At 37.2% G+C, this 26,462-nt stretch overlaps 1 protein-coding gene and 1 long non-coding RNA gene across 10 annotated transcripts in view; one reads left to right on the forward strand and one right to left on the reverse strand.

Annotated features, from left to right (window-relative positions):
* The window catches only part of RBM33 (RNA binding motif protein 33), a 100,368-nt gene that overhangs the window by 57,912 nt on the left and 15,994 nt on the right, over positions 1–26,462 (reverse strand). For 5 of the 9 annotated variants that reach the window (XM_086865342.1, XM_086865359.1, XM_086865349.1 and 2 more), the window contains exons 4-10: positions 24,540–24,616; positions 21,713–22,013; positions 20,530–20,637; positions 13,766–13,937; positions 8,716–8,924; positions 6,615–6,771; positions 1,405–1,463 (exon numbers count right to left, since the gene is read on the reverse strand). In XM_086865342.1, the coding sequence (XP_086721468.1) occupies positions 1,405–1,463; positions 6,615–6,771; positions 8,716–8,924; positions 13,766–13,937; positions 20,530–20,637; positions 21,713–22,013; positions 24,540–24,616 (1,083 nt within the window). Of the gene's footprint in view, positions 1–1,404; positions 1,464–6,614; positions 6,925–8,715; positions 8,925–13,765; positions 13,938–20,529; positions 20,638–21,712; positions 22,014–24,539; positions 24,617–26,462 lie in introns of all 9 variants that reach the window. The other 4 variants (XM_086865356.1, XM_086865331.1, XM_086865321.1 and 1 more) reach the window with 1 other exon arrangement.
* Positions 17,033–19,970, forward strand: LOC147655995 (uncharacterized). The gene is made up of 2 exons (XR_015279743.1): positions 17,033–17,446; positions 17,582–19,970. It is a non-coding gene; the product is annotated as an uncharacterized LOC147655995 (long non-coding RNA).

Below are 26,462 nucleotides of genomic sequence, written 5' to 3' on the forward strand. Positions count from 1 at the left end.
TCACACTCCATTTTAAAAAAAATTAATTTCCAATTTTTCTACACTGTTGTAAACACATTTCAAAGATGCCTATTACACTGCCTTTACAGATATTCCTTATCCTCCAATTTCTTTTCTATCCCAAATTGTATTTATTGGCAAATCAACTTAGTATCAAAGAAAAACAAATGCAAGACACTTGTTTTCATGAAATATAACAATTAAAACTATTTTCAAAATGTAAATAAGGTTTTCCCATAATACTTAAAGGCTGTTGAAGAAAACTATTTCCTCCGAAAACCACAATATTTTTAATTAAAAAAAAGCTCAGAAATATTTTATTGAAGATAAAATAAAACATTAATATACTTAATTAAGCTGTAAACCCACAGTTTCATTTTTTAAGACTTCACAGAGGAAATGCAGCAACGTAAAGACCATTTCTCTGCAAAATACAGACATCATAATTCCTCAGCTATATGTCCTTTATGAAAAATATTCTGCCTTAAAAACATCAGGTCTGCACTGGGCAATCAAAAATCACAGCAGGTTTCCAAATGCTGCTTCTTTTCCAGCACATCTCATCTCCACGCCAGTAATTTACTCTGTGATACTACACAGATGTTCAGACATCTATTTTCTTCCTTCAACACTGCACACATCAACAAAGGATAAATTTTTTTTGTGTTTTATGTATTTAGGAATCATAATATACAAGTTTTTACTTGAAAACTTCAGGTAATATTGTAAACCAGGTCTTTTGCTTATTTTGATATTCTGCTAACCATTTCAACTAGAAATTTAGGCTAACAAAACTGAAATGATGAGAAAAGTTCTAGAAGCATGCACTCTGCATTCACAGAGTTAAAAAAAAATTATCAAGTAAAATTATCCTAGTGAAGCAGCTAAATGTCTTGTTTGTTTTCAAAATTAGAAACATAAAAGAATGCAAGGTCATGCAATGCCAGTTCTATTTTTTATACACAAAACATGAGAACACTGAAATACCTTTAGTAATGATCAAAATGATTGCTGCACTTTACAATAAACACATATTACTGCTTTTTAAGCTTAGGGATTATTTCAAATAGCTTTTTATTATATCAAATAAAATAAGGATTCTATTTATACAGAAAGAGTCGAGTAATAAAATGAAGCCCATATTCCTTAAGACAGGATGCATTCATGCCTTTCCCACTGGAGAGACTGGTTCAACAATTTTACAGTTAAACAGAATTAATTCTACTCTCAAAAATCCATTGACCTTAAGCTTTTAACAAACATTTTCAACTGCAGAGTGTATTGTCAATATTTACAAATCCTTAAAATTATATTTCACTAGAACAGCGTTTATTTGCTATATTAATATTTCCTTGCAAATGTATGCTTATCCATATCAGAGAAGAAGAAACAGCTGCTACTCACAGGAAATCTCTGGGGTCCTACAGCAGGTCTTGGCTGGGCAGGAACTGGCAGCAAGGGCACTGAAACAAGAAGCACCTTTTAACACCATTTGTTTTACCTAACAGTTGTTGTAGTTATTTCCAAAAGCACTTGCAATAAAAAGCCATGGTTAAAATCTGCTACTTTTACCATCACATGTCACAGTTCCTACAATTAACTTTGAGCAACCGTTCCCTCCCTTGCAACATGCAACAGGGCAATTAGGATTCTCCTAGTTAATTTACATAATTTAGTTCTGCATTTTCCAGAATTAAATTGCTCCTTGTTGCAGGAAGGCAAACTAGAATAGTTATTCAGCCAAAGACATCGCAGACAAAGCTGACAGAGACACTAAAAATAATTTCATGTCTCAAGCAGAAGGATACATGATTAATTTGACTTCTCAGCTTCACGCCACTCAACATCTCCCAGGCATCTCCCAGTCTCACCACCAAGCTACCACAAGAAGCATGGACATGAGAGACACTAACTGGTATAAATCACTGCTCATGAGGGTAAAATGAGGCAGGCAGCTGCAATTAACAGCACACAAAAACTACTTAGTCTGGCCTTGCCACCACAGTGGTGTGATCACAGAACTGCTGATCTCAGATGAAAGACTGTGATTGCATAGAGACACCAAGAAGAATTAGGAAACCTTTTCCTGAAAAAATAACCTCTAAAACTAGTACTTCAGGGAGATTAACATGAATGATTTGTCCTTACAAGTGCACTTTGAAATGCTAGTCACAAAAAGCTATTTCCCAAAACATTCCCTTAATGTTATGGCAAAATGCACAAAGTGCTACAGCTGGATTACCTTGGGAACTGAACCTATATTTGAATCTCAAATAAAAAGTGTAATGACAGCTTTTCCATTTTTCAGAGCACTTTTTATTTCCTCTCACAGTTGTGTAAGTAGTTAAAAATACAAACATTGCCATGTTAAATAAAAGGCCTAGAGAAGCTAAATAAAGCATTTCATAACACACAATGTATTTGCTCATTTACTAAAAGCTTTCAGTAGGATTCTTCTCCAGTTTGTTTTCAGCACTTCTGAATAATAGGGAATCATTTTCTGGACAGGGTTAAACACTGACTTTGCAGACAGCTACTGTGTTACACTACAGAGCAAGAAAGATATTAAGAAATACTGCTAGTTTGAGAGAAGTCCAGTGCGTTTCCCAACACAGAAGTTTGCTAAGATGCCTCAAAAATCCTTTTTCCCTTGGTAACCAAGGCACAAGAACTAATGCATTAGTGGGTTTTTTTCAGTTCATGTCCATGTCTGGCTTCTATCCACTTTTGTTAAGTACTTGTGGTTTGCTGGTTCAGAGACTGATGTGGTAAACTAATTGCAGCAGTCTTTCAGCACGGGAGGACTGTGTGCAAGTTTTGTATCACATTACACGAGAAAATGACTGGAATAGTTTCATCCTGGCTTCTAATGAACATCTGTCGGTATCAAACAGCCAAGGCCACACAGAAAAAAATTGACAAGATGCTCCTGATTGACCTAATCCTAAAACAGTTCAGGTTATTACGGGTCAGAGAGTCACTGAGAAAAATAGAATAAGGTGGGAAATGTAGAGAAATATGAACTGAACAGAGCATTAGAGTCTATTTCAGTATCCTGCCTCCAGCAGTAGCATATAAACCCATATATTTATATATTTTAAACAAATTAATTTAATACTTATTAATGATAGTAGTTCAAACTCTGTGCCCTTTCAATCCTTGGACACTTGCTTAGCAGCAAAGAAGCCTCAAGCCCTCATTTTCTTGATGTCAAATATTCCATAGGTGTGAAAAGTATTCTTCAAAAATAATACACAGCATGTTGTAAGACACTATTTTAAGAAGATTAAATTGCTTGTTGCTATAAATTCCAACACTATACTTGAAAAGATGAAGAAGCAATTCCCACACTGATTATTCGGGAGAGTTCCAATGTGATTTTTCCCAAGACAACAAATAGTTTTACAAAGGTAAATGGCATACTGAGCTGCCATAAACTGCTCATTAGTTCGTGTCAATTTTGGCAGTGCCACACTATCCCTGAAATATACTTATGTATAAACATTTAAGGGGGAAAAAATGCAACACCTATTATCACAGCTTCAATCAGTACTTCACAGTTCATCTATGTACAGTTCTCCAGCACTAATAAATTGATCACACTCAAGTTTGGACACACAGTCAGCAAAAATTCCCACCGACAACTCAAAACTAATTTGTGGAATAGGACACAAAGAAAAGATAAAAGTAAGTGACAAGCTAAAAGATACGGGATTTAAGTGCCACAGGAGGCACAGCTGAACACCAACTGCACAGTACCTGCAGCAGGTATCCACAGAGGCTCATCTTTTAGTGGTTTGATAGACCAAGTCCTTAATCATTTATGAAGCTTCAAAGACTAGAAATAGTACCGCTTCATTTGAAACAAAACTGACTTGAAAGTAACTATTTTTTCAAATCAGGATTCAAGGCTAGGCAGGGAGATGGTGGCTACTGTAAAGAAATTTGCCTTTGAAACATCAAAGGAATAAGCCAATGATAGGATTCTTCAATGGTGTTTCTACTTCTTTTCAGGGCTGTCTACTAGAGCTCTTATACATGGTATTTTATTCACATGAAAATTTCTCAACAATTTATGGGAGGTTTGAGTTTATTTTAGAAAATACTGATACAGACGACGCATTTCAAGACTAGCTCAAACCAAAAAGATGTTTAAAAAGTGTATTTCTATGATCTGCAGTTAGGAAAAGTGTCCCTGGTGCTGACAATTAGAAGTGTGAGAGCTTTATCCTGCCATAAAATTAGAGAGGAAAAAATGCCAGTCTACACTAAAACATGACAGCACACCATTAAAATTACCAGAACCTAAGTGTGCATATCATGCACTTCCAGACATGGCATTTTTAGCTTCCAGGCATCACATTTTCAACAACAGAATCCTAATAAACTTTGCACCTATCTGACTGTATTTTCCAATGTGTAAAGCCCCTCATGTATCTGGAAATATGTTCAGCCAAGAAGGGGCAGGACATCATCAAGAACACGAAGTCAGTCTGATCTTTCATCCTTCCCGTTACCCTGAAAGAAATGATGCTGCAAGTGAAACACATCCTTAAGCTGTCAAGCACCAGTCTCTGCCTACTGGGGCTTCAAGCAGATGGATTAAAGTAAGACTTTTTAAAGAAGAATTTTGGAACAGCACTCTTTACACCTGAATTTCTATCTACCATTTGACTGCTTTAAAATTCATCTTAATATGCAAATACCATTCAAGGTTTTAGAATTATGCTCATTTACTTACAGAAAGCTCCTGATTTCAACACATTTTCACATTTTCTTTATGTTGTGTTTTTACTTGCACATAACATAACTGTACTGCTACAGACTGAGATGGCCACTACTCTTCGTCACTGCAGGAGACAGTTTCCAATACGTGCTCTCTAACCAAGATTAAATTTCTACAGTGACTTAAAAGGTTGTATTTAATAGTATGCTGCACACCTATTAGCAGAAAAATTCAGTAGTCTTGCCAAGGACTCTTTCAGTAAAATGAATGGCACACAGGGATTTCATATGAAGCAGCTGCCATCAACACACAGAGCAAAGAATGTCCTTGCTGAATGCAGGTTTTAACACCATTCAACAATCGATCACTCATTCTCCAGGGCTGCTCAGTCTCAGAGAATGCCTGGACTTTTACAAGTCAAGAAATGAATGTATATGATGCATATAACATCAGCAGATATAAGATCCTAAAAAACCCAAGAACCACCCTCCCCCTTACAAATCCAATACTGAATATCTCATGATCTGCAGGAGGTACACAACCTTCTGGAAATGAGGACGTGTATGAAGACTGAAAAAGAGACTATGAACAAGATCAAGCAAGAGACCTGCAACAGATACATTGCCTCAGACATAGTGGTAAAGCTGAGAAGAGCCTGAAGCTGCCCTAGTAATGTGAAAAAACCTCCTCAGACAGAAGAAAATACACTGGGATACTTCTGACATTAGGCAAAAGCAAAAACCCTCAAGTAGCCATTCCCAGGATTACGACCACATTTGCTTACCTAGATAGAAAAGATCTGGTACTATTTCACAGGGAGAGAGAAAAGGCATCTAGAATAGTCTAAAAGCAATTTTTGCTTCTCATTAAGCAGTAACTTACTTTGGTAGTGCTACAAAAATGCACAGAAGGCACAAATCCAAGAGTAAAGGGTCTTTTGGAGTGCTTCCAAATAATCTGTCCTGATGCATAATTTGGTGGGAAGCACCACAGGGAAAAGCAAAATAAGCTCTCTGACACAGCTACTACAAAGCCATCTGTGAGAAGCAAAACAGACCTCCATATACTGGCAATATTCTACCCTGCCAAACTCCTGCTTTTCATTGGTCAGATAAATGAAGCAAAGATAGCAATGGCTTGGAGTTCTGCTAATGTGAAGGGGGGATAATACAGAAAACCTAATTGTAAATATGTATAAATATTCATGTATTTCTTTAGTCTGTCTTGTCCTAACATAATCAGAAATCAGAGCTATGCAGGTGTCTCTTTTTTTAACCCTCTTTGGGATTAAACACCTCCTACATAAGCAGTAACATGAACAGCATTGCTGAGTGCTACCCTAAGAAGCAGAGTCCAAATGTTTGTGTTAACTAAGAGAAAAAAAAACATATTTGCAAATCAAAACAATTACAGATGTGATTCTGTGAAAGGAGAATTGAGCATATGTATCTTGTCAAGTAAGGACAGTAAGCGGTATCCTTAACAGAGCAACTGCACTGCAAGCAGTGCCTGAAGTACCCTCTTACCAACACAGGTGGATGGTCCTGAGAAATTTACATATTGCAGTACTTTCTTAGTTTTGAAAACAAACATTTATTGTTTTTTGAAAAGCACATTCTCTTTTCAGTTTCCACTTTTACTGCTCTTCTTAGGCTTTACATTAGAATAGCAAACACGATAAAAGCTGAAAAGGCTTTGCTTGTTCAGCTGGCCATAGTCCAACAACATTATGTCTTACTTCAGGCAAAACATTTGTTTCAAGCTTCAAGAAAAAACAGCAGCCTGAAGCACATTTCCATGAAGTGATAAACAAACAAATTGTTCCATCTCTGGCAAAGAATGAGATGAGTCACGCTTGCATGACTGGGAAGGTGTTCAGAAAGCTCACCTTGTACAGGCGTCACTACCGTCCCTTTGAAATGTGGATTTATGTGTATGTTCTTCGGTTGCTGAGGTGTCACTGGAGGGGGAGTCATCATTATTCGTGGTGTTTCTATCTGAGGGGGCATATGTAGCCCTGGAGGAGGAGAAGAATGATGCTGATGCTGTAAAGGAAGCAGAGATTGTAACTGTTGCTGCTGCTGCTGTTGTTGCTGCTGCTGTTGCTGTTGTTGTTGTTGCTGCTGCTGCTGCTGTTGCTGCTGGAACAGACTCATAACAGGTTGCTGGTGTGTTGGAATTAACCTCTGTGAGTGAGTCTAAAGTCAGACAAAAGAACAGAGTCACTAGGCTTTAAAGTTAAAATATCCTGACATAAATGAACACAAAACCAAGACATCTCTGGAAAACAATTAAGGCCAATTATGAAAAGAGAAACTTCTTTTCCCTATAATCAACTGGAACCACCAAAAACCATCAGCACAGGAATGCAAAGGAGCAATTAAAAACATTCATATGAAGGAGATGACAGCAAAGCAGCACAGGACTGCAGACACACTCATTCATTTTTAACAGCAAAACTGTCTAGTTTCGTACGTCAGCGTTCTGCATATGTCAGTGTTACTAACTGCAGTAAGATTTATGTGAAGATCACTAGAAATCTGAGTCCTAGTATCAAAACAAACCACTACCTTTTCTCTCATGTCTAGAAGAGACTCTGAGATAACAGACCTAGCACTAGCAACAGAAGACAAAATACAAATTCAGATATCAGTGCAGCACAAATTCAAGTACTCTTCAGGTATCAGTGCAGCACACCTATCCATACTGCTCGAAGAAAAAATTCGTTTGAAGATACCTTTGAAAGGTATCTTTCCAAATAATACAAGAAAGTCTTTTGTTGCTCAACTCTCAAAATCAAATGACCAAAATCAGTGCTAATAATAAAAACCTCTTGTGTATCTTTTCAGAGACATTCTTCTGCCTCAAGTCACTGTTACTAGATCTCAGTCCTAGTCCAGTAACTTCCAAATGGCAGCAAGAAACCCAAAGAGGCAACCTTTCATCAACAAAGGTGTGACAGATTGTTTCTTTCAGCAGCTGTATACATAAAGCAAAGCAGCCACATAGTATGCACAAGAAGACACTGTGATGAGCACAAAAATATTTACATTTAAAATCAAAATAGCTTGGCAAGGACTACAGCAAAACAGAAAAAAAAAAATAAAACTCAACCTTCACTGCTTAAAAAGCACAAAATGTACTGCAGGGCTCTTAAGTACTGAGATATCCACTGACTCCTGCCAATGCTCAGCACCTACTTACTGCTGTTGGAAAAAATCACCTTTAACACAGATGACCATGTCCTGCAAAGACATACACAGACTTTGTTCTACAATCTCAGCTTCCAGTATATTTTATGACAGTGAGAAAAATATAAGTGCTGACCTCTTGATTGCTTACTGGAGTTGGTTTTGATTTCTTTAAGGTTTTTTGAGGGAAAAAGTAAAGCCTTTTATATTATGATACATAGCACAGCAGAGAAAAAGAAAGTAGTAACAAAGCTAAATTTCATTTGAAATCCCAAAATAGTAACTTATTTAGTAGTGAAGTCGTGATTACTGTCCTATTTACCTCCACAGTAGCATAGCTTACACGCAAATAGATTTTTTTAAAGAAGTATCAGCTGAAGTATTACCTTGACAGAACCCAAGTAGTATTTTACAGAATCATATTTTTTAAACTACATTATTATGAATAATGGGAGACTGAACAAGTTTCCATGTTGCATGTAGACTTCTCAGAGGAATTCAGTTTTTCCTCCATCCTCATGCAAGCCAGCTGGTAAGTCTGACTGTGATTCATCAGTCAAAATGCACTTTTCATTTGGAGGTCCAGAGATTGCTTAAGGTGAAGCCAGTAACAAGATTTAGCACATACTTTACAATCATCAAATCACACAAAGCCCATACTGTCTAACACTGCTCTGCAAGAGCAGAAGGTCTACACTGGAATATATATCCCACTTTTGCAAAGATTCATGATTTAAAATGTATTTCTCCACAGCTTCCTGAAAGGATGCTCAAAGAATACTAAGGATTAAAAGGTACCATTGTTGATGGCTGGTTTGGCAGCAGTGCAGGCCTGTGATCCTTCATTCTTCCCCTATCATTATTGTCTCTCCTTTGTTCTCCCATTCCATGGCACATAACTGAGCCTCCTCTTCTCCCTCCTCTCCTGGAGCCATATCGCCCCTGCTTAAGCTGCCTTTCCCTCTCTTCAAATTCTCGAAGTGCTGCTTGGGCTTCTGCAGAAAGCTCTGTTGAGAGAGAAATGGGGAAAAATATTTTAGCTTTGTGCTGAAAAGGTGGAAAACACAATGACAAATAAAACACTGCCAGAACTACAGAAGAATCTCTGCGACTAACAGAAAATTTGCAGGCACTTTGATCTCCTTTAGGTGGCATGTTAACATTTCATTAAAGACATCTTTAAAAGGAAAAAGAACAGATACTTGTGTCTTTCACACAGGCAAAAAGCAGCAGAAAAATGAAACAAACATGAACAAAAAGGTTTGGTTGTTTTCTTTTTGAAGACAGTATTGAAGTCTGCCTTCTGCTCTAAGAGGAGGCTGTGGCTCCTCTCAAAGTTTTGTTACCTTTAACATCTCACTTATCTGCACATGTCAGGCAAGACAATGCATCTGCAGTAAACTTTACAGTAAAGGATCTGTTGATTCTTCCACATAAACAGATTTTATGCACCAGACTCTTCTGTACATTGGCCTGTTCCAAAGAAGGGAATTCTGCTTGCTGAAGTGTTTCTAGTACATAACTACTTAATTTTTCTTGTATTGTATGTGGCTTAAGAGCCAGCTGTACTTCACAAGTGGCAATTCCACTGAAGAGAGAGCACACATTAAAATCTGTGCTCAGCTCAAGTCAAACACCTGGCTGCTGCTAACACCCACCCAACGCACATCACAGGTAAACACCAGAGAACATGTGGTACTCGGCAAAGATGACAAATTTGCTTGAAACCTTGAACAATGCTGACAACATTAAGCAAGAAATGACACAGTAATAGACCCAGGTAATGAAATCACTTCAAAATACAGAAAAGGTTTACAACAGACTTCAGGAAACACACCATGAAAGTGTGAGCAGAACCATTCACCAGGTTTCAATCATTCACAAGGGGTAATAAACTAACTCAAATGTGCAGCTGAATGTGTTGCCATGTGCTAGTCAGATCCTTTGTTACCCCTAATATTGATTTCTGCCTCTAACAAGGCAAAATTAAACTACTAAAACCAAACACACTCTTGACAAATAAAACTATTTTGAATTAATATAGTATTTACTTGTCAATACTACATGCCATGGCCATAATATCTGAATATCAGAATTAAAGTAATTAGTATCTGGCAGTAGACATTACTACTGTGTCTCAATACCACTAGATATCCTCTCCCAAAAATACGTAACTAAATCAATTAAAAAAGTCTTACAATTTCTTGTGAGTCTAAAGGCCAAAGCTACTTAAACCACCATCTTAAACATCTTCATAAGTAATCTCTATTCGTTTTTGAAGTCGAGGATTGACAGAAGGGCAGAAAAGGGTGAGCACTGAGCATTCCCTCTGCAGCAGTTGTTCTTACTTTGCTACAAAAACTACCTGCAAAGCTGCAAAGACTGTAAATTTGCATGTCCCAGTTTTCAGAGGTATTCAGCACCTCCACAAAGCAGGAGTTTTTCAATTTTTTTAAGTTCTGAACTTGGTCATGGCCTGTAAGAACACAGCAAAAATCATGTCTAAAAGCCCAGGATTTGCCTGATGTTCCTATTTCATTTTTGCACATTGTTGATGGTAAGTTTCTCTACCTCCTTTTCTCTTCACTCTTACTCCACAACTGAATGGCATAAAGCCTTAAATACTCTTATGAAATTATACCTTTGCCCTCAAGACACCTGCACAACAGAGCCCAAGACAATCAGGCTTTATCAGGAACATCTTACAAAATGCTTAGAACGAGGGAAGGAACCACAGTCCCTCAAGTCTTAGGTATCAAATGTGCATTTCTGACAAAACTTAAGAAAAATGTGCTCAAAGCAATCAAAAGCATTAGACGCAAGTAAAACAACTGCCACAGCCATCTTTGGCTGCCAGGGATCCAAAAAGTTGGTTAGATGGAAAAAACAGAGCTCTGGTTTCAAGTCTCCTTCCTCTCCACACCTGCAGCAAGTTGTGTTCCTTCAGCCTGAAACACAGACGGCCGCTTCCCATATATCCCTGGGGGGAAATAGTGCCACTATGTTGCAAAAAAGCAATACTCTTTCCCTTCTCCAGAAATAATCCAGTCCTGCAGGGCATCCTGGCCGTGCTGCTGCTTGGACAGTTGTCCCAGGAATAGGACAGGCAGGGAAATTTCTCTGCCATTTTCCACATTACAACCCTGAACTCAAGAAAGGCTGTAGTCTCAAAAATAAATCAGTCATTGCAAAGAGTACCTACCACTGATGGTCAAGCAAGATAAAAAGCAAGTTCCTATTAAATGGTTTAGAATCACACGTGAGAAAAGCAATTTTTAATGAACCTGGGAAAGGAGCTGGGCTTCCTAAAAATCAAGGCTATGGCCAAGACTCTCAGCTTCTTGGACACACATTGAAGGACACTGAATAGAAACAACTTTGGAAGAAAGAATGGGCAAAATTCTTTTAATTCAGACATGAAATACTTCAGAGCACTGTGCTGATTAAGCCTGGGGAAGGGATGACAGCATCCATGCAAAGTCAAGTCTGTCAATCTTCGATGTGCAGTATCACTCCTATAAAATAAATGAATTGTCTTCCTCCTCCCTTTACACAAAATTTCTCAAACTTTTAAAGCCATGTTCTTAAAGGCACAGTCCACCCACACTCTCAGTTTTTCAGCCAGAGTAGGGAATGCATGTAACACCAACTTCAGAAAAAAATATCCTAAACAAAACCACACACAAATTCACATTCATACTACATCTATGACCACAGAAGTACAATATAACTCTTGGATTTTAAAAATTAAAATATTACATCAACATCAAGCATACTTCCCCCACACCATGCCACTGAGGGCCACTGTTCTACCTGTGAAGAACTTTGCTTAGACGTGTAAGCGCAGGTTCAGAACCTTCCTGCAGAAGTTACGACTGATGCCATGAGCACCTCAAGTGCTGCATGTAGCTACAGATAACCACACAGCAAAATATAGTCTGCCCTGTTATGAGGGAGGCTGCATATTGAATTTGAGAGCATCATGTCCCACACACAGATATCAAGCAGAGGAGCTGGCACGGGAGATGGTTTTTCAAGGAGGGAAGCAACAAAAACACACTTCCCTGAAAGCAACCTCAGACTGCTTAAGAAAAGAGATAAGCAGAGCAAGAAGAGATTCTCTTTTCCTCTCTGGGCTCTTTCAAAGCACAGCCAGATATTCACATGAACACAGCTTCTCCCTGGCTAAGAACTCATGCACAACTACAAATACATATTCATATATATATATACACATATATATATATATATATATATACACACACAGTATGTTGACATTGTACATTTCTTTTCTCTGCATCATCCAGATCCGCAAACTGATTACACTCTGTGTGTCTGGGCACAGCACAACTGGACACATTTAAAACACTTTAGTTTTCTAGCCCTGAAATCTTTCTAGACTGAAATCTTAGCCATGAGGCATCACAGTGAACATAAGCCAACTAAGCAGGGCATAACAAGAAGTACTGCCACATCCAACTGACCTTTGCTAGCACTTTGCAATTGGTTCTGCCTAAGTCTAAGGGTTTGGGTTGTCTATTTTTGATTAGAAACAGAGGGAATACTTTAGCTTGGTAATACCAAAGACATTTTTCCTCTTCACAATCCTTAGCAGGTAACTACATGCAGAGAATGACAATTCCCACTCTGAGAAGACTTCACCTACAGGCACTGAAAGAAGGTATGCACTTCTTATCAAAGGTGACAAATTTGGTATTGCTAGAAATCAACTGCACAGCTGTCTTACAATACCTCTTCTGAACTCTGAAAAACCATTCTTTACACCATCTTGAATGAAGAAATGTTTTGGAAAGATCTTAGCTACCTTATTGAGAACGCTCTATTTCTACATCTTCTTTACCAGCATACATTTGGTCTCATCTTGACTGTACAGTTCTCACATACACAGTTAATGCAGTGAATCAGCAATTATTTTTCTAGTGTCTCTAAGTGTCAAGATTAATTTCACTATTGGTGGTAATAAAATGGTTTCAAATGACATCTTTAATCAGTAAGTAAGAATGCATTCCTCCAATAGAGACAAGCTGTCACAAAAGGTCACCAAAATGTGACAGGATGGAAATTACGTTTGTAACTTCAACTGAAATGTTAATTCCTCTTTAAGTGTTTTCTGAACTATGTTCATATTTTAGAGTAAGGAGATGTAGGGCTGCAATGAAATTTCATTTTTAAGCCACAGCAGCTGTAAAAATTTGCTCCATAATCTTAAAAGGAAGCAGATATTGATATGCAAACAGAATTTTTTGTGGTTTAACCTTCAACCACATGGTCAGTTATCTAGTCTCCATCAACAGATTATCAGGAAAAACTATGAACAGAAACCATTTCACAACAGCAGTATTGTGTTTTGGGCAAACATTAGCTTCCGAAAAACCTCTTTATAGAATCATCCACATTTGCACTCATCTTTTCCTTATATCTATCTCAGAGCTACATCCCAGATCACTTAGAAGTACATTTAAAAGTCTAATTCAAACCAGAGTTCCTTTAACAGTCAAGCTCAACTACAGGTTTTTTCCTTATTGGCTGGTCTTGTTTTTATATTAAGCTAAAGAATAAATCCACAGACACATGAAAACAAATGCAGTTGTCATTAACCTTGCAATTATATGTGGAAATTTAGTTATTACAGTGCACTCCTGTTTTTAAAATATTCTGTTTTGTAAAGCCACCAGCACCTTTTCTATAAACCAGATATGGTCTCTGTGTGGTTTGTAGAAATACAGTCTTATGGTTGCAAACACATTTGGAATGCAACTCAGCTAAAATACTCTGCCCTTCACTATCACTCATTACTGCAAAGCAATCCATTGCCACAAAACCTCACCCAAAGTTTCTGGAATGTTTCTCCTTTCTCTTGTCACATCTGAGAGCCTGATGATTGTTCCTTCTTTCCGTTCAGTTTTGAAACGTAATCGTCCAGACTCTTCATCATCATCCTCCTCTTCATCAGATTCTTCTTTTGTTTCTTCTTGAAGTTCCAGAGATCCAATAGCTGCCTAAATCACAAAAGACAGAGGACATGCAGCCTCAAAAAACTAAGTCTCTTAAACAGTAGACAATAAGTAAAGTAAGTAAATGAACAGCATAAAAAGCAAAGCTTTCTTTAAAAGCCCCATTCTACAAATTTTGCTGGCAATATACATTGTGCTCATTATGATTCAATGAACATTTAAGAACTTGGTAGGTTTTTTTTGAAATAAAAATATATGTACTACATAATAAATAATAAAGTAAAATCTATTTAGGAAATAAATTTGCTGTAATATTTAATGTAATACTGAAACTCCAGTTAGAATCTCCATTTGATTAGTAGGTACTTCTGCACAGACTGGCTATGATGCAAACATTGGTTACTACCAGAAACAAGTAATAGGAACAGTAAAACCTTTTTTTTTTTTTGATCTTTTAACAACTGTCAGTACCATGCTGTTAAAAAAAACCCAACCAACCAACAACAAATAACTTTGCATCTCAACCCCATTTGTCTACATATGTATGCCTTCACTTTGTTCCTGAAATACTTCCCAGTTTCAATTCAGTAATTGATGGCAAGAAAGAGAATAGGATTGGATAAATTTGAAAATATTATATTTGTATTCTGGATGCTACTGGAATGCTTCTGGAACTTTCTTTCCAGTTCTCTCTAAAACAGAGAACATTTAGTTAAATAAAACAGTGCTCCAAATGAAAATGGATCCCTCTCCTTCAAATTAATAGAAACTAAAAAAAAATTTTCATTTTCCCATGCAGACCTTATGAAAATATCCAGAGTGTTACACAAATTATACTGGATTTCTACTGTTGAAAATTAGAAGTGTTCTAACATCATATGATTCTCCATAAAAATTTTTGGTTACTGTGTATTTGATTACTTGTACAAGCCTACTTGCTCATTTCTTAGAGCCTGTTAAATTAAAATGTACATGCATTTTAATTATATACAAAGCCACTAAATATATCATAAATTTTATGCTGCTTGAGGACAGTTAAAAATGAGCCAAATCTAACATTCAAAAATGGTTTTATCTTCTAATTAACCAGATCAGTGCAGAAATTTATATGAGAAAGGCACAGCAAGTGTGACAGTCTGGTGGACAGATATTAAATCACAAATCAAGAAAGAATTAATGGCATAATTGTGCAAGAGATGGCAAATTTCCCCATCCAGCAGCCTGACTTCACCCATAACCAAAAAGAAATGTGTAAAGCAAGATCAGACAGGATGACCTGGCAAAACAGTTTCTGCTTTAAAAGACAGCAAACCTTATGAACTCAAGCTCAAAGCTACTCCAGCTTTGGTCTGATGAATAAATGATCTGTATACTTGGTCACAGGGCTTTAATGGGTTACTGATCCCAAGCTGTATTTTATCCATCCCAGACAAATTTTTAAGCGCTACATTTCCTGACTTCACAAAACTGCTTAAGATATAGCTAAGAGAATAGTCAAATTTAACAAAAGGCTTTAAGGCTTTCACATTACAAATATATTTATTTTGGTGCAACATCTTCCCATAAGATCATATCATATCATTTGTATCATATTAACAAAAAAGCAGGCAAAAACAACTAGCAAAGCAGGAGAAAAAAAAAACCTTCGAGACTGAAAGAAATCTAAACCTCAAAAGCAAACCCAAACTGAGCACAACTGGTCTAATTAACATATCCACATATAATCAAAATACCTTTGAGGGCAAGCAGTTGATACTCATGGAACAGAGGAGGGATGTTAGCAAGGAAAGAGTTGCTAACATGGTTTAATGAAAACAAACAACACCAAGAGAACGACAGGGTCGGCATTTTACTTTGAAAAGAGGGACTCCCAAAAGAGCAAGCAGTAGCAATATCTCTATCAAATCTGTGCTTTTATAAATATGACAAACCCCATAATTTTATTGTCACACTGCTTCTTTTGAGAAACTTTCCCTTCAGGACCAAGATTTGGAAGTCAGAACTGGAGCAGCTGATCTGCAAGACTTGCTTACACTGCACTGAGCCTCCTGCTTTACTCTAAAGCATAAAGCCCAGACATCCATTCTCTACGTCCATGGCCTTAAAAAGCTACACTGGAATTATTAATCAAAGACTGGTCTCAGTCATGTAATCTCATCTGTGAGTGCTAAATTTAACCATGCAAGGCTCTATGGGTAGCTCAAACTTCAGAATTAGGACTAGAAAGGGTAATGAAGTCTAGACTGTCCTAAAAACTACTGCTATGTTTTAACGATATGCTGTAAAAAGAAAAAAAACTGTAGAAACTCTGTTGCATTTTGACGATTATTCATTCTGAAAAAAAAAAATCTCTATTCCAAAAAGAAAATATCCCAAGTTCTGACAGACTATTAGACAGCTACTTACCTATAGAGTAATAAAAAAAACCCCTCAAACTTTTCTAGAGTAGCACTATTCTACTCTTACCCACGTATACCAATTCTGAAGTCTTGGTCTGACTCAGTTTATTCATCAGCATAATGCTCATGCCACTCATTAACCAGTAACAGCCATACAAGCATAAAATATCAAAGACAAAAATCAAAGGAGCCAATGAAAAAGAAGGCACGAAGGCAAGGCAGTACTGGAAAATGGTAATTGACCCAAGTCCAAGTTTCATTAGACCTATTATTGCGGGATTTACGCAATGGAGACACAAACATGTCTGACAGCCATCCATATGTTCTCTCCACACAGCTCCAGGAAAGGTTGGCTGAGCAGGGTAGGAGCACACACCCTTCCCCTGCAGTTTTTTCTGCAGCTGTAAGATACAAGATTCCTACGTGATCCTTTCCAGCCTCCAGATGAACAGAAGGAGCTGTTTTGCCAAGATTAGAGCATGAATGGATTCTGTGTTTCAAAAAGAAACTGCAGACACAGAATTAAGATATATAATTACTTACAGGATTTGCTTTAACACTTGCTAATCGTGAATATCTCTGCATGTACATGACCAGTCCTTGAATGGCCACTTGAGGTCACCGGACTGGACTCATCAACCCAGGCTTCTCAGCAGCTCTCCTCAAAGGGTGCTTTACATTTCCCACTATGACACCTTGCCCAAAGCTACCAAAGAGCTTTGCTGACCCTTATACAGAACCAGAATGACCTTTCTTTTGCCAGGTCAGGGGTTCCTGCCATCCTCATTAAATAACTATGCCATAAATCCCAGGCACTGAGCAGAACTCCACACTGGGTTATGACATGCTGTAGAGGAGTGAGTGCTCCTGCCCTGAACAGCTCACAGGCAGCTGCAGGAAAGGCAACAGACACAGCCCAAGGGAAGCTGCAGAAACATGGACAGCACGATCCTCCCGAGCATGGGATCCTCCCTAACAGTGCTCAGGAGAGCTTTGTGCCAGATTCGTAAGATGTCCAAAACCAACTAAATTAAAGGTGAAACAAAGAACTGTTACTAACAAGCCATAAAAGAGGAAGCTGAGAGATCTACTACAAGTTAACACTGAAGAAACAGCACTTAGTCAATCCCAGGGGATCAAGAAGTAACAGGGCAGGTAAGAGGATATTATACCTATTCCAAGGGCACTTTGATCCCACAGATGAAAAATGGAGCCAAAAAACAAATCTAAGTGCCTTAAAATATGTTTAAAAATTGGCTGATTTGCACTCTTTTCACTGTTTTCCTCCAGGCTGGCAGTTTTTTCAAATTTGAACAACGCAACAGAAGTGCAGACATTTCGGCCAAACACAGATGGGAAAATTCAAACAGACACATTGACCTTTTTTTTTTTCCCAAGCCTATATTCTATCAAAAGAAAAGCAGTATGCAGCACTTCTTCATGAAATGCTTTCTTGATTACTCTTCATTTATTATCAACATAACCCAAGACACGGTTTAAATTATGCAGTGATAAATCCCCCATCATTGACTTCACAGATTACTTCCAATATAAAAAAATATATTGGACATGATACCTCATGTGGCTGTTCTACTATACCTATTTGCTGCTGAAACTTCTAGGTGTTGTGTTTTGCTTTATACCTTAAGAAGACAAAAATATTTTCTGAACCACTGTTATATTTTTCAAGAAAGCCACACAGGGTATTATTTATTTAAAATCCAAATTCTGCAATTTTAAGCACTGTTTCAAAAACGAACTTTACTTGCCTCTTCCTCACTTCTCCCACCTGAGTGCCACTTGTAACAAGTGTCTCACTTCCCTTATTCACTTGTTTCCCTCATCATGTTCCAATTCCCCAACCAGTCAGCTTTTCCCTTGGTTTACAAAAAGATTTCTTCATGCAATACAATATGAAGTTTTAGCTGGTTTTAATGTAGAAACTGCTTAAAATAAAACACTACCCAACACCCCTCTGTTACTCAGATGACAAATTTCAATCAAGAGATAATAATGCTCTTCCTTTGTACCATACCCATTACAGCTCCACTCTTGTGTTGCAGAACACCAACCCTTACTCCTGTTTACAAGAACTGAACGTTATGAGATTTAATGAAAAGTGCTGTTATATAACACTTGAATAAAGAACAAAACTCCTTAGAGCTGGAGGCAGGCTTCTAACCATGCAATGAACAGAAGTGAATACTCTATAAAGGTTCTCTCTCATGGTGGTATTCTTCTTCGGCGAGTGCAACTGTGAGCCTACTGCCAAGTGGAAGCAAGATCCATATAAAATAATGAAGGAACAAAAAGATAGTAGTATTTTGGAAAAAACCCGTGACAATCTACAAACCATCAAAATAAGGCCAAAATGTAGACTAACTGAAGGTATGGCAAAAACATTTACCTTATATGATGAACAAATTCCATAAATGCTCCATTTACAAAATCAATTAAAAATATGCAGAGATGGTACCTCTTGAACAAAACAAATTTAATTCTGAATTGGACAAATTTAGACAATGTGATTTTTAGAGAATTCTCATTCTAGAATTCATATTCCCAAAATGAAGCTGTGCTTTCTTACAGCAATAAGTTTGGCAGTGAATCCCAGCTACATATTTAATTTTACATTGTGCTCATCATCTTGGACTGTGGCTGCAAACATCAAATGCATCAGTCCATCTCCAAAACACCAAAACAAAAGTGTGTATCATCAGTCCAGTGAAGGAATAAAAACGTGTTCAAGGATTTCACAGTTCTTTTGAAGGGTAGAATTAACACTTGGGAAGTAAGAAACGACCTACATTAATGTGTATCTGGTGCAAGATGTTATGCTTGCAACAGTGTAGGCTGAACAATGCAGGTGGCCCCTTTCAACACAGATCTCCACCCACCAAAATTACCAAAATAGGTTTGATACAACTGGAGCAGCACAGCACACCCAGTTGTCAGAACTTTATACAGTAACGCTGCTGTGTCTTTGAGGAATTAATTTTCTGATGAGTTAAAGCTCCAAAGAGGAAATACACTCTGACTACACTTCTCAGCAGGTAATCCATTCAATCCTATTTAATTAAGAACTGGAATAAAAGTAATATTAAAGCAGATTCCTGGTGGGGAAAGGAAGGAAAATCTTACATCAAAAAACATGCTGCAAATTAAAAACAGTTGTGATACTCTTGCCAAGTAACAAAAGGAAAAACTTGCAACAGAGTTGAAGTGGCAAGATAAAAAAGCAATTCCTTAATGAAAGGTTACAGGTGCACAAAATACGGCATTGCACACACATGACACATTCCACATTTTTTTTTAAGTTAATTTAACAGTATATCTAGCCTGAACACCCAATAGGAAATCAGTTATCCCAGTAAACCAGCCCTGGGTCAGCTGGTCCAGGGGCTTCTTTGCCCTGTTTTCTTGTTAAGTCTCTCAGGTTCTGGTAGAATATAAGATGCCCTTGACAGAAATTCTCTCCTTAAGAATAAGGCTAAATAAAATTTCAAGAATGTATAGTAAGAGTTTGTTACACTGCGACAGAGGGGAGGAAAAATACTAGTAACTACATAAATATATATTAAAAATCTACAAGGCTATAAATATATGAAAAATACATAAAAACTAAAAAATCTTTAGGCATTGTTATTGAGCTATAATTAGTAAAAGCATACTTGGCAGACTTTGGCATCACCTTTCTTATTGCAAATGAAGGAACTCATCCATTTTCCTTATCAAAGAAGATAAATCTCACAGGAATTACAGTCTCAACACAACTTTGAAAACAACAATCTCACCTCTGCCTGTCTAAAACACCAGAACTTCCACGCTTATACTCCTCCTTAAAAGGGAATACCCAAGAACTGTATTTACATCCCAACAGCGCCAGTGAGCCAACTGGTAAAGGGAAGCACCACAGCTCTTGGAAGATTTAACAGACGGTGCAGTATTACTGTCATTTCCTACCCAAACGGGCTCATGAAGTTTCTAATGTTGAAGTCAAGACTAAATATGCACATTTTGGACTGTCCCTTATGATTTTAATGCCAAGGGAGAGAGGAGATCTGATGTATCTGACAATATAGATGGTATGACAATTAATTTTATACATAGAGTACTACCACCAATAATTCAACATTGGCAAAATTGCATCAATTCTTACCCGGCATCACGTAGAATTCTACAAAATCAAATTGTAGCAAAACTAGTTATTTTACATTTCCATTAAATTCATGACGTACCTCTTCTGATTCATTAGCCATTGCCTGGGATTCTTCCAACTCCTCATCAGCTGCATACTCTTGTTCTTCCATTGCTTGCTCATTATATGATTGCATGTAATCTTCATCCTAAAGCAGTAAACAGGAAGGTGAAAAGACACAAGGCCAACTGAACACGTAGGGTGTGACTGCATTGCTACAGCTTCCAGAGTGGAAGAGGAGTATTGCATCTCTCAGAACAGTCAGCTGTAAGTGATATGGCACACATACAGCATAAGTAGCAGAGCTTTTAACTAGACAATAATTTCAGTATTATGAAAACCAAAACAGTTTCCATTCATATCCCAGCAATATTATCATAAAGATCCCATTTAATACTGTTTGCCCCAATTACTTCTATACATCTGCATCCAATGATTAAAACACTACAAGGTACACCCATCTATAGCACATATACATTAACATCAGATTTCACCCCATTAAATATAAACATTCTTAAAGCATTCTGCAAGTGCTTACATATGAGTGGGCTCAACTCTGGAAAATTATGAGCATAAAACAAAAGCAAAATCTTGCTTAAGTTTGTTTGTATTTTCAAATACCTCACTGATCACATACAGTTTTAATTAAGATTAAATAATTTCATTAGCAATTAAAGGCAGTGTATGTTCTCTAATATGCTGCTTAAATTATATTGAATTATGCAGGTGACATTTTCTGAACTAACCTCCAATCTCTTTATTCAGGTTTAGACAGCTCTCAGTTACAAAAAGGATGAACAAGCAGGACATCAATCACTTTGGGATATTAGCACCTTAAAGATGTCTTTAGCAGGTCAATAATCTTTTCACCTTCGAAGGACTTTATCAGATCTTGTCTAAAGCCTGGATAAAAGCTTTTGCATTAAGTACTTCTAACAATTGGCAGTGTATCTCCACCACACAAAGCTGTTTTCTTCCTTAAGGATACAATCCTCAAGGTCATGATTCTCAACTGCTTTCCAGCATGACAAAGGAGCATTACCTACCGCCAAACAAGCTGTCAACACAAACTTTGTCACAGCCTAGATAAAGAAACTGGCAGACAGTGATAATAGGTCTAATTTCCCCTCCTCCCTAGAGAGGTAAACAGATTTTAAATCAGTCTAAAACCCTATGCACGTGAAGCAATGTTATCTTTGAAGATACAATAGAAGGAAACTCACTGGAAATTCATCTAGGGGTTCATTGATTTCAAGGTCTAGCACCTCATCTTCTTCTCCAGGCTCTTCCCCATATTCTATCTGGTCTTCTGTCAGTTCAGGATCATTGCCTTCGTAATGTCCCTCCTCTGCATACTCCGAGGCATATTCTTCAGGTGCTTCAGATTTGTCATAACCAATTTCATCTTCCCCTTGGTCATACTCAGACTCATGTTCCAGTGAGGGATCGTTGATGGACTCGGAGAGCTCGTATGATGTCAGGATGCCGGATGTGGCGTTGAGGCTCACTGTGACACCTGGAGAGCTGTGGGATAGGGGGAAAATTCAGAGGCTAAAGTCTAACTGGCAACTACTCACAAAGACTTAGCAAAACAAAGCCAGCAAACGTCAAGTCTCCAAGTTGGTAGACAGAATTATACCCCATACACTATTTGACTCCATGCCATGTTCTCATAATGCATACTCAAATGCAGCTTATCACCAGCTGCAGGCTATTTGACCAGGGGAATCAAACCAACCAGATGGTTTAGCAGGTCAAACTGGCAAAAGTCCTGCTTGGTAACCAAAGCAAACCAGATTCTATTTTAATTCCAAGACTAACAAAAAAAAAACCCAACAAAAAAACCAAAAAACACAAAATTACTATAACTGCGTCTGCTTTCCCAATCTTTTAGAATACACTAGTAAAATACATTTTTTCTACATGTATTAATATTGTTCATACTTCATTATCTTGAATTCAAACTTGCATTTTTATTATAGATTTCATGTTCTACTTAATATAAAATAAACTGTCAAGAACTGTAATTTAAATGATTAAGACGTTCTTAACTAGCAGAGACACTGAAAAACAATCACTACAAAAACTTTAAATTTATAATCTGCAGATAGGCAAAGCAAAGCTCAGAGTTTATTGTGCCACCAACACAAAAAAGCAACTAACCAACAGCAGACTAGTTCTTGATTTGAGAGCTCCAGGTATAAGGAACACTAAGAATTTATTTATTTTTTAAAATAACATTCCTATTATTCTCCATTTTCCTGTGTTTGGGGGAACAACATCCAGGCAGCTTTGAGCTCTTTGCAGCTCTAAAAGGGAGAAGATTTAACACAAAAATGAAGACATTATGCAGGATTATCATTATCCTCCCAAGTACAGAAGCATGAGGTTGACTGGAAACATAAGGGGAAGGGAAAGGATCTCTCTGGCAATAAAACTGCTAAAAATTCAAAACTTGTCTAAAGAAACCTGCTTCCATTGAGCAATATTATCACATTTGAGACACTTTATCATAACTGTGTTTGGTCACACAGCCATCCCTGCTACCCAGGGGTCTCGAGGAGGACATATAGTAAAAAAACAGGCAAGAACTGTAACTGGGATTCCCCTTCTTGAAGGGAACAGTCCAAACCTCACTCCCACAGGGAGGAAAATGGCAGCCAATGAAGAGATCAGTGGTGCAGCATTTTATCACACCTTCATCAGTCCAACATAAGGACAATAGTTCCTTATTCTAATTACAGCTAAAGACAGGAGACCTCAGAGATGGAAACAGTATGTGTATGTTATACATACACATACATTCACTGCCCTTCAGATGATGTGCCCTGCACAGCATGCAATAAGGGGAAGCTGGAAAAACAGTCCAGTAGAAGCAGCAATGGCACTGCATCACTTTGGCATCACAAACATCTTCTCTCCTACTTCAGTCCAGCTTGAAAAGTAAAAATAACAAGACACTCATTTTGACTTGTAATGCCCATAATTCAGCTAAGGAGCTCTATTACCACAGGGCAGGATCCTCAGTAAACTCCCATGGAAATATCTGCTCCAGCCTATTAAGTCTGTTCAAACTTTTCTACCACGTAATTGTACGCAAATATTTAAGTCACAAATTCCCCTCCTTGGAGTCTTAGGAGGTAAGATAGATTTTTAGAAGAAAGATGGCAGAAAAGGACAATATAGGAGTGATGCCTTTTCCTTGGTCCCAAAAATTGAGAACCAGACACAATTAAGGGATAAAGGGGTTTTAACCTCGATATTTAACAAGGATCCTTATGGCACACCACTTCAAAATGCATACACACAATAAATTGCATATACAATTTATAGACCTTACAAATTAGCATAGCTATGATGCCCCAATGAGAGACTTGAATGAATAGCATGATATCCTCCCACCCTGAGGAATTCCCCCCTGGATGGGCCAAATCTCTAGTTTACAGGATGTACTCTAGAGAGGGCCTTGGTTTCCCAAGACAGTGTAGGGTTTCCCAGCCTCCTACTACAAGGCCTTTAGGATGTCTGGTCTCCTACAGAGAATTTGGCCTAGCAGAATACTAGGACTATGCTAAATTATCAGACTTAAGGAATTACAAGTATGCATGCTAAGAGTATTGAGGATACATAAAAGCATATATAAAAGAAAGCATATATAAAAGAAAAAGCAAAAACTCATCTTGGCATCAGGAGAAGGAAGCTTACCACAGTAAGCAATATAGAACCAGTAAAGAAAGCTCTGTAAGTGCTTATAACTAATTCTACATGCACAGCAGATGACACAAATTTTTCTTATAAGCTTTTTAGAGGGTTGAAATTTATTAATCAAAATGAATGAAAAATAATTTTACTGAAATGTTAACAGTGCTACTGAGTACATTATATATATACACATATATATATATATATATCATTAAGTAGCTGGCTAGGTAAAAAACAAAACTATTTTAAGTACATAGCAATAACTCTAGTTTAGTATTTATTAGTTATCAGCAATAGGAGTAATTCATAGTTTTGAGTTATCCAAAACAAGATTCAAAAAAGAAATACCGAAATTCTTGTTCCTCTTCATTGTCACTTTGCAGAAGATCATCATTCAGCTCTTCATCTGACAAGTCTGACTGATTCTAGGTTTCAAAAAAAGTCAATTGTGAACATAAAAGATATAAACTTTTAACTAAGTACTGAACACTGAATATTTTTCATGAAGAATACATCTGACACTAAGACCATATCTTCGAAGAGATTATCTAATTCAATGAGAAAAACCACACAAGATCACAGATCTTAAAATACATTTCAACAATCCTACAGAAATTTACAGAACTCAAATTTATCTGATTATCAACACTTCTTTTTCACTGATCCATTATCAAATACATCTAAAGATGACAACTCACTTAAGACAGACCAGGAAGGAAGAAAGGTAAGCTCTTGTACACAGCCCTGGGACCTTGATGCATTAGGCAAGTCAAGAAAATACATGAACTGCAACTTCTAGAGAGAAGACAGAGGAGACTGAAGGAAAGGATATGATAAAGCAAACTGAAAAATCGTGATTAGTTTGTAAGAGAAGAAAAAAACCAGAAGAAATTACTGTTTCTCCTCCTAATTTGTCATCAAATTTAAAAACTTCCAGTTGTTTGTTTGGTGTTTTTTTTTGTCTTTTTGGTGTTTTTTTAAATAATTACCTCTAGGGAGAGGTAACTGCAGTTCAGCTGAGCAACATTTCCAATCCTTAAAGTAACAGGACCAGAAAAGTTACACAAAGATCGATTTATCTAAAAGTACTAGGATGAGATTAAATAGAAGGAAGTTTAGCCGAAATAACTCAGGGGAAATTTCCTGACAAATCCACTATTTCTCCACCACCTGAGTCCATGCCCACAGATACTGCCCTGTAATATGAAAAACTAAAAAGAAGAATAAAAAAAACACAAAGAAACCATAATACACTAGAAAATCAACTATGGGTTAGTATTCACTAATTATATATAATTTTTATAGGTAAGTATCTTTATCACCTCCATTCAATGTTAACTGCTTCTGGTTTTGGTAACTGTGTAATGAACATATGCAATTATCCTCCTGGAATTTTATTCCCTTTAAACCAGCACATGAGAACAAGGAACTTCCTATCTTTAATAGGAAATGCTTACAGAAGTTATAATAATTTCAAGAAGCTAACTTACAACATTTAGAGGATGGTTATAAAAACCTACAACAAATAAAACTCAACTCTTAATACTGCTGGGTTTCTTAATAACCTATTCATATCCAACTAAAACTTAAAAAGCTACTTTCAAAATTATTCCATTTCTAAGATAAAATATAGAAAGAGGTGACCAGTCAATTTGATTTCTCAAACAGAAGTCCTGTCTTCTCCCACTGTTATGTGGGAAATCCAAAGATATGTTTAGCTCTTTTCACAAAGTTCAATTCTAGAAATAGGTACAAGCAGGAAGAGTTTATAGCAGACATGGGGAAAACTTCTGGACATTCCCCAGTTTTAGCTGTTCCCATATATTTTTCTCCTCACTTTAAAAGGGGAAATCCTCTGCCAACTCATGAGACAGTGAGGTAGCAGATCATGCACACTGAGTGTGAACTTCACAGGCAACACTGACTGATTTTTTTACTTCCTCTCTGGTAAATACTGCTGGTATTTTGACAAGTGATTTTTAATAGCCAAGAAACTGGCACTTGGATTAAATTCTCCATCATGCTAATTAGCATTCAGGAGACCTAACGGGGTTGAAAAAAATTTTTCTCCAAGTTTTATTTTTAAAAGCCACACTTGGGAGTTATTTCACAAAAGGAAACAAAGCCCTGGGTGCAGAATGCTGTGGCAGCAAAGCAGACCTCAGGTACCTGTGGCTGTCAGGCTTTGGGGGGGTGACTGTAAAATACATAAGGTCAAACCAAACACTTGAACTGGCTAAGCTGAACAACAGTCACACTTTTAATATCTGC

Source organism: Cyanistes caeruleus, chromosome 1 (assembly GCF_971803275.1).
Source record: "Cyanistes caeruleus chromosome 1, bCyaCae1.hap1.1, whole genome shotgun sequence".
Lineage (NCBI taxonomy): Eukaryota > Metazoa > Chordata > Aves > Passeriformes > Paridae > Cyanistes > Cyanistes caeruleus.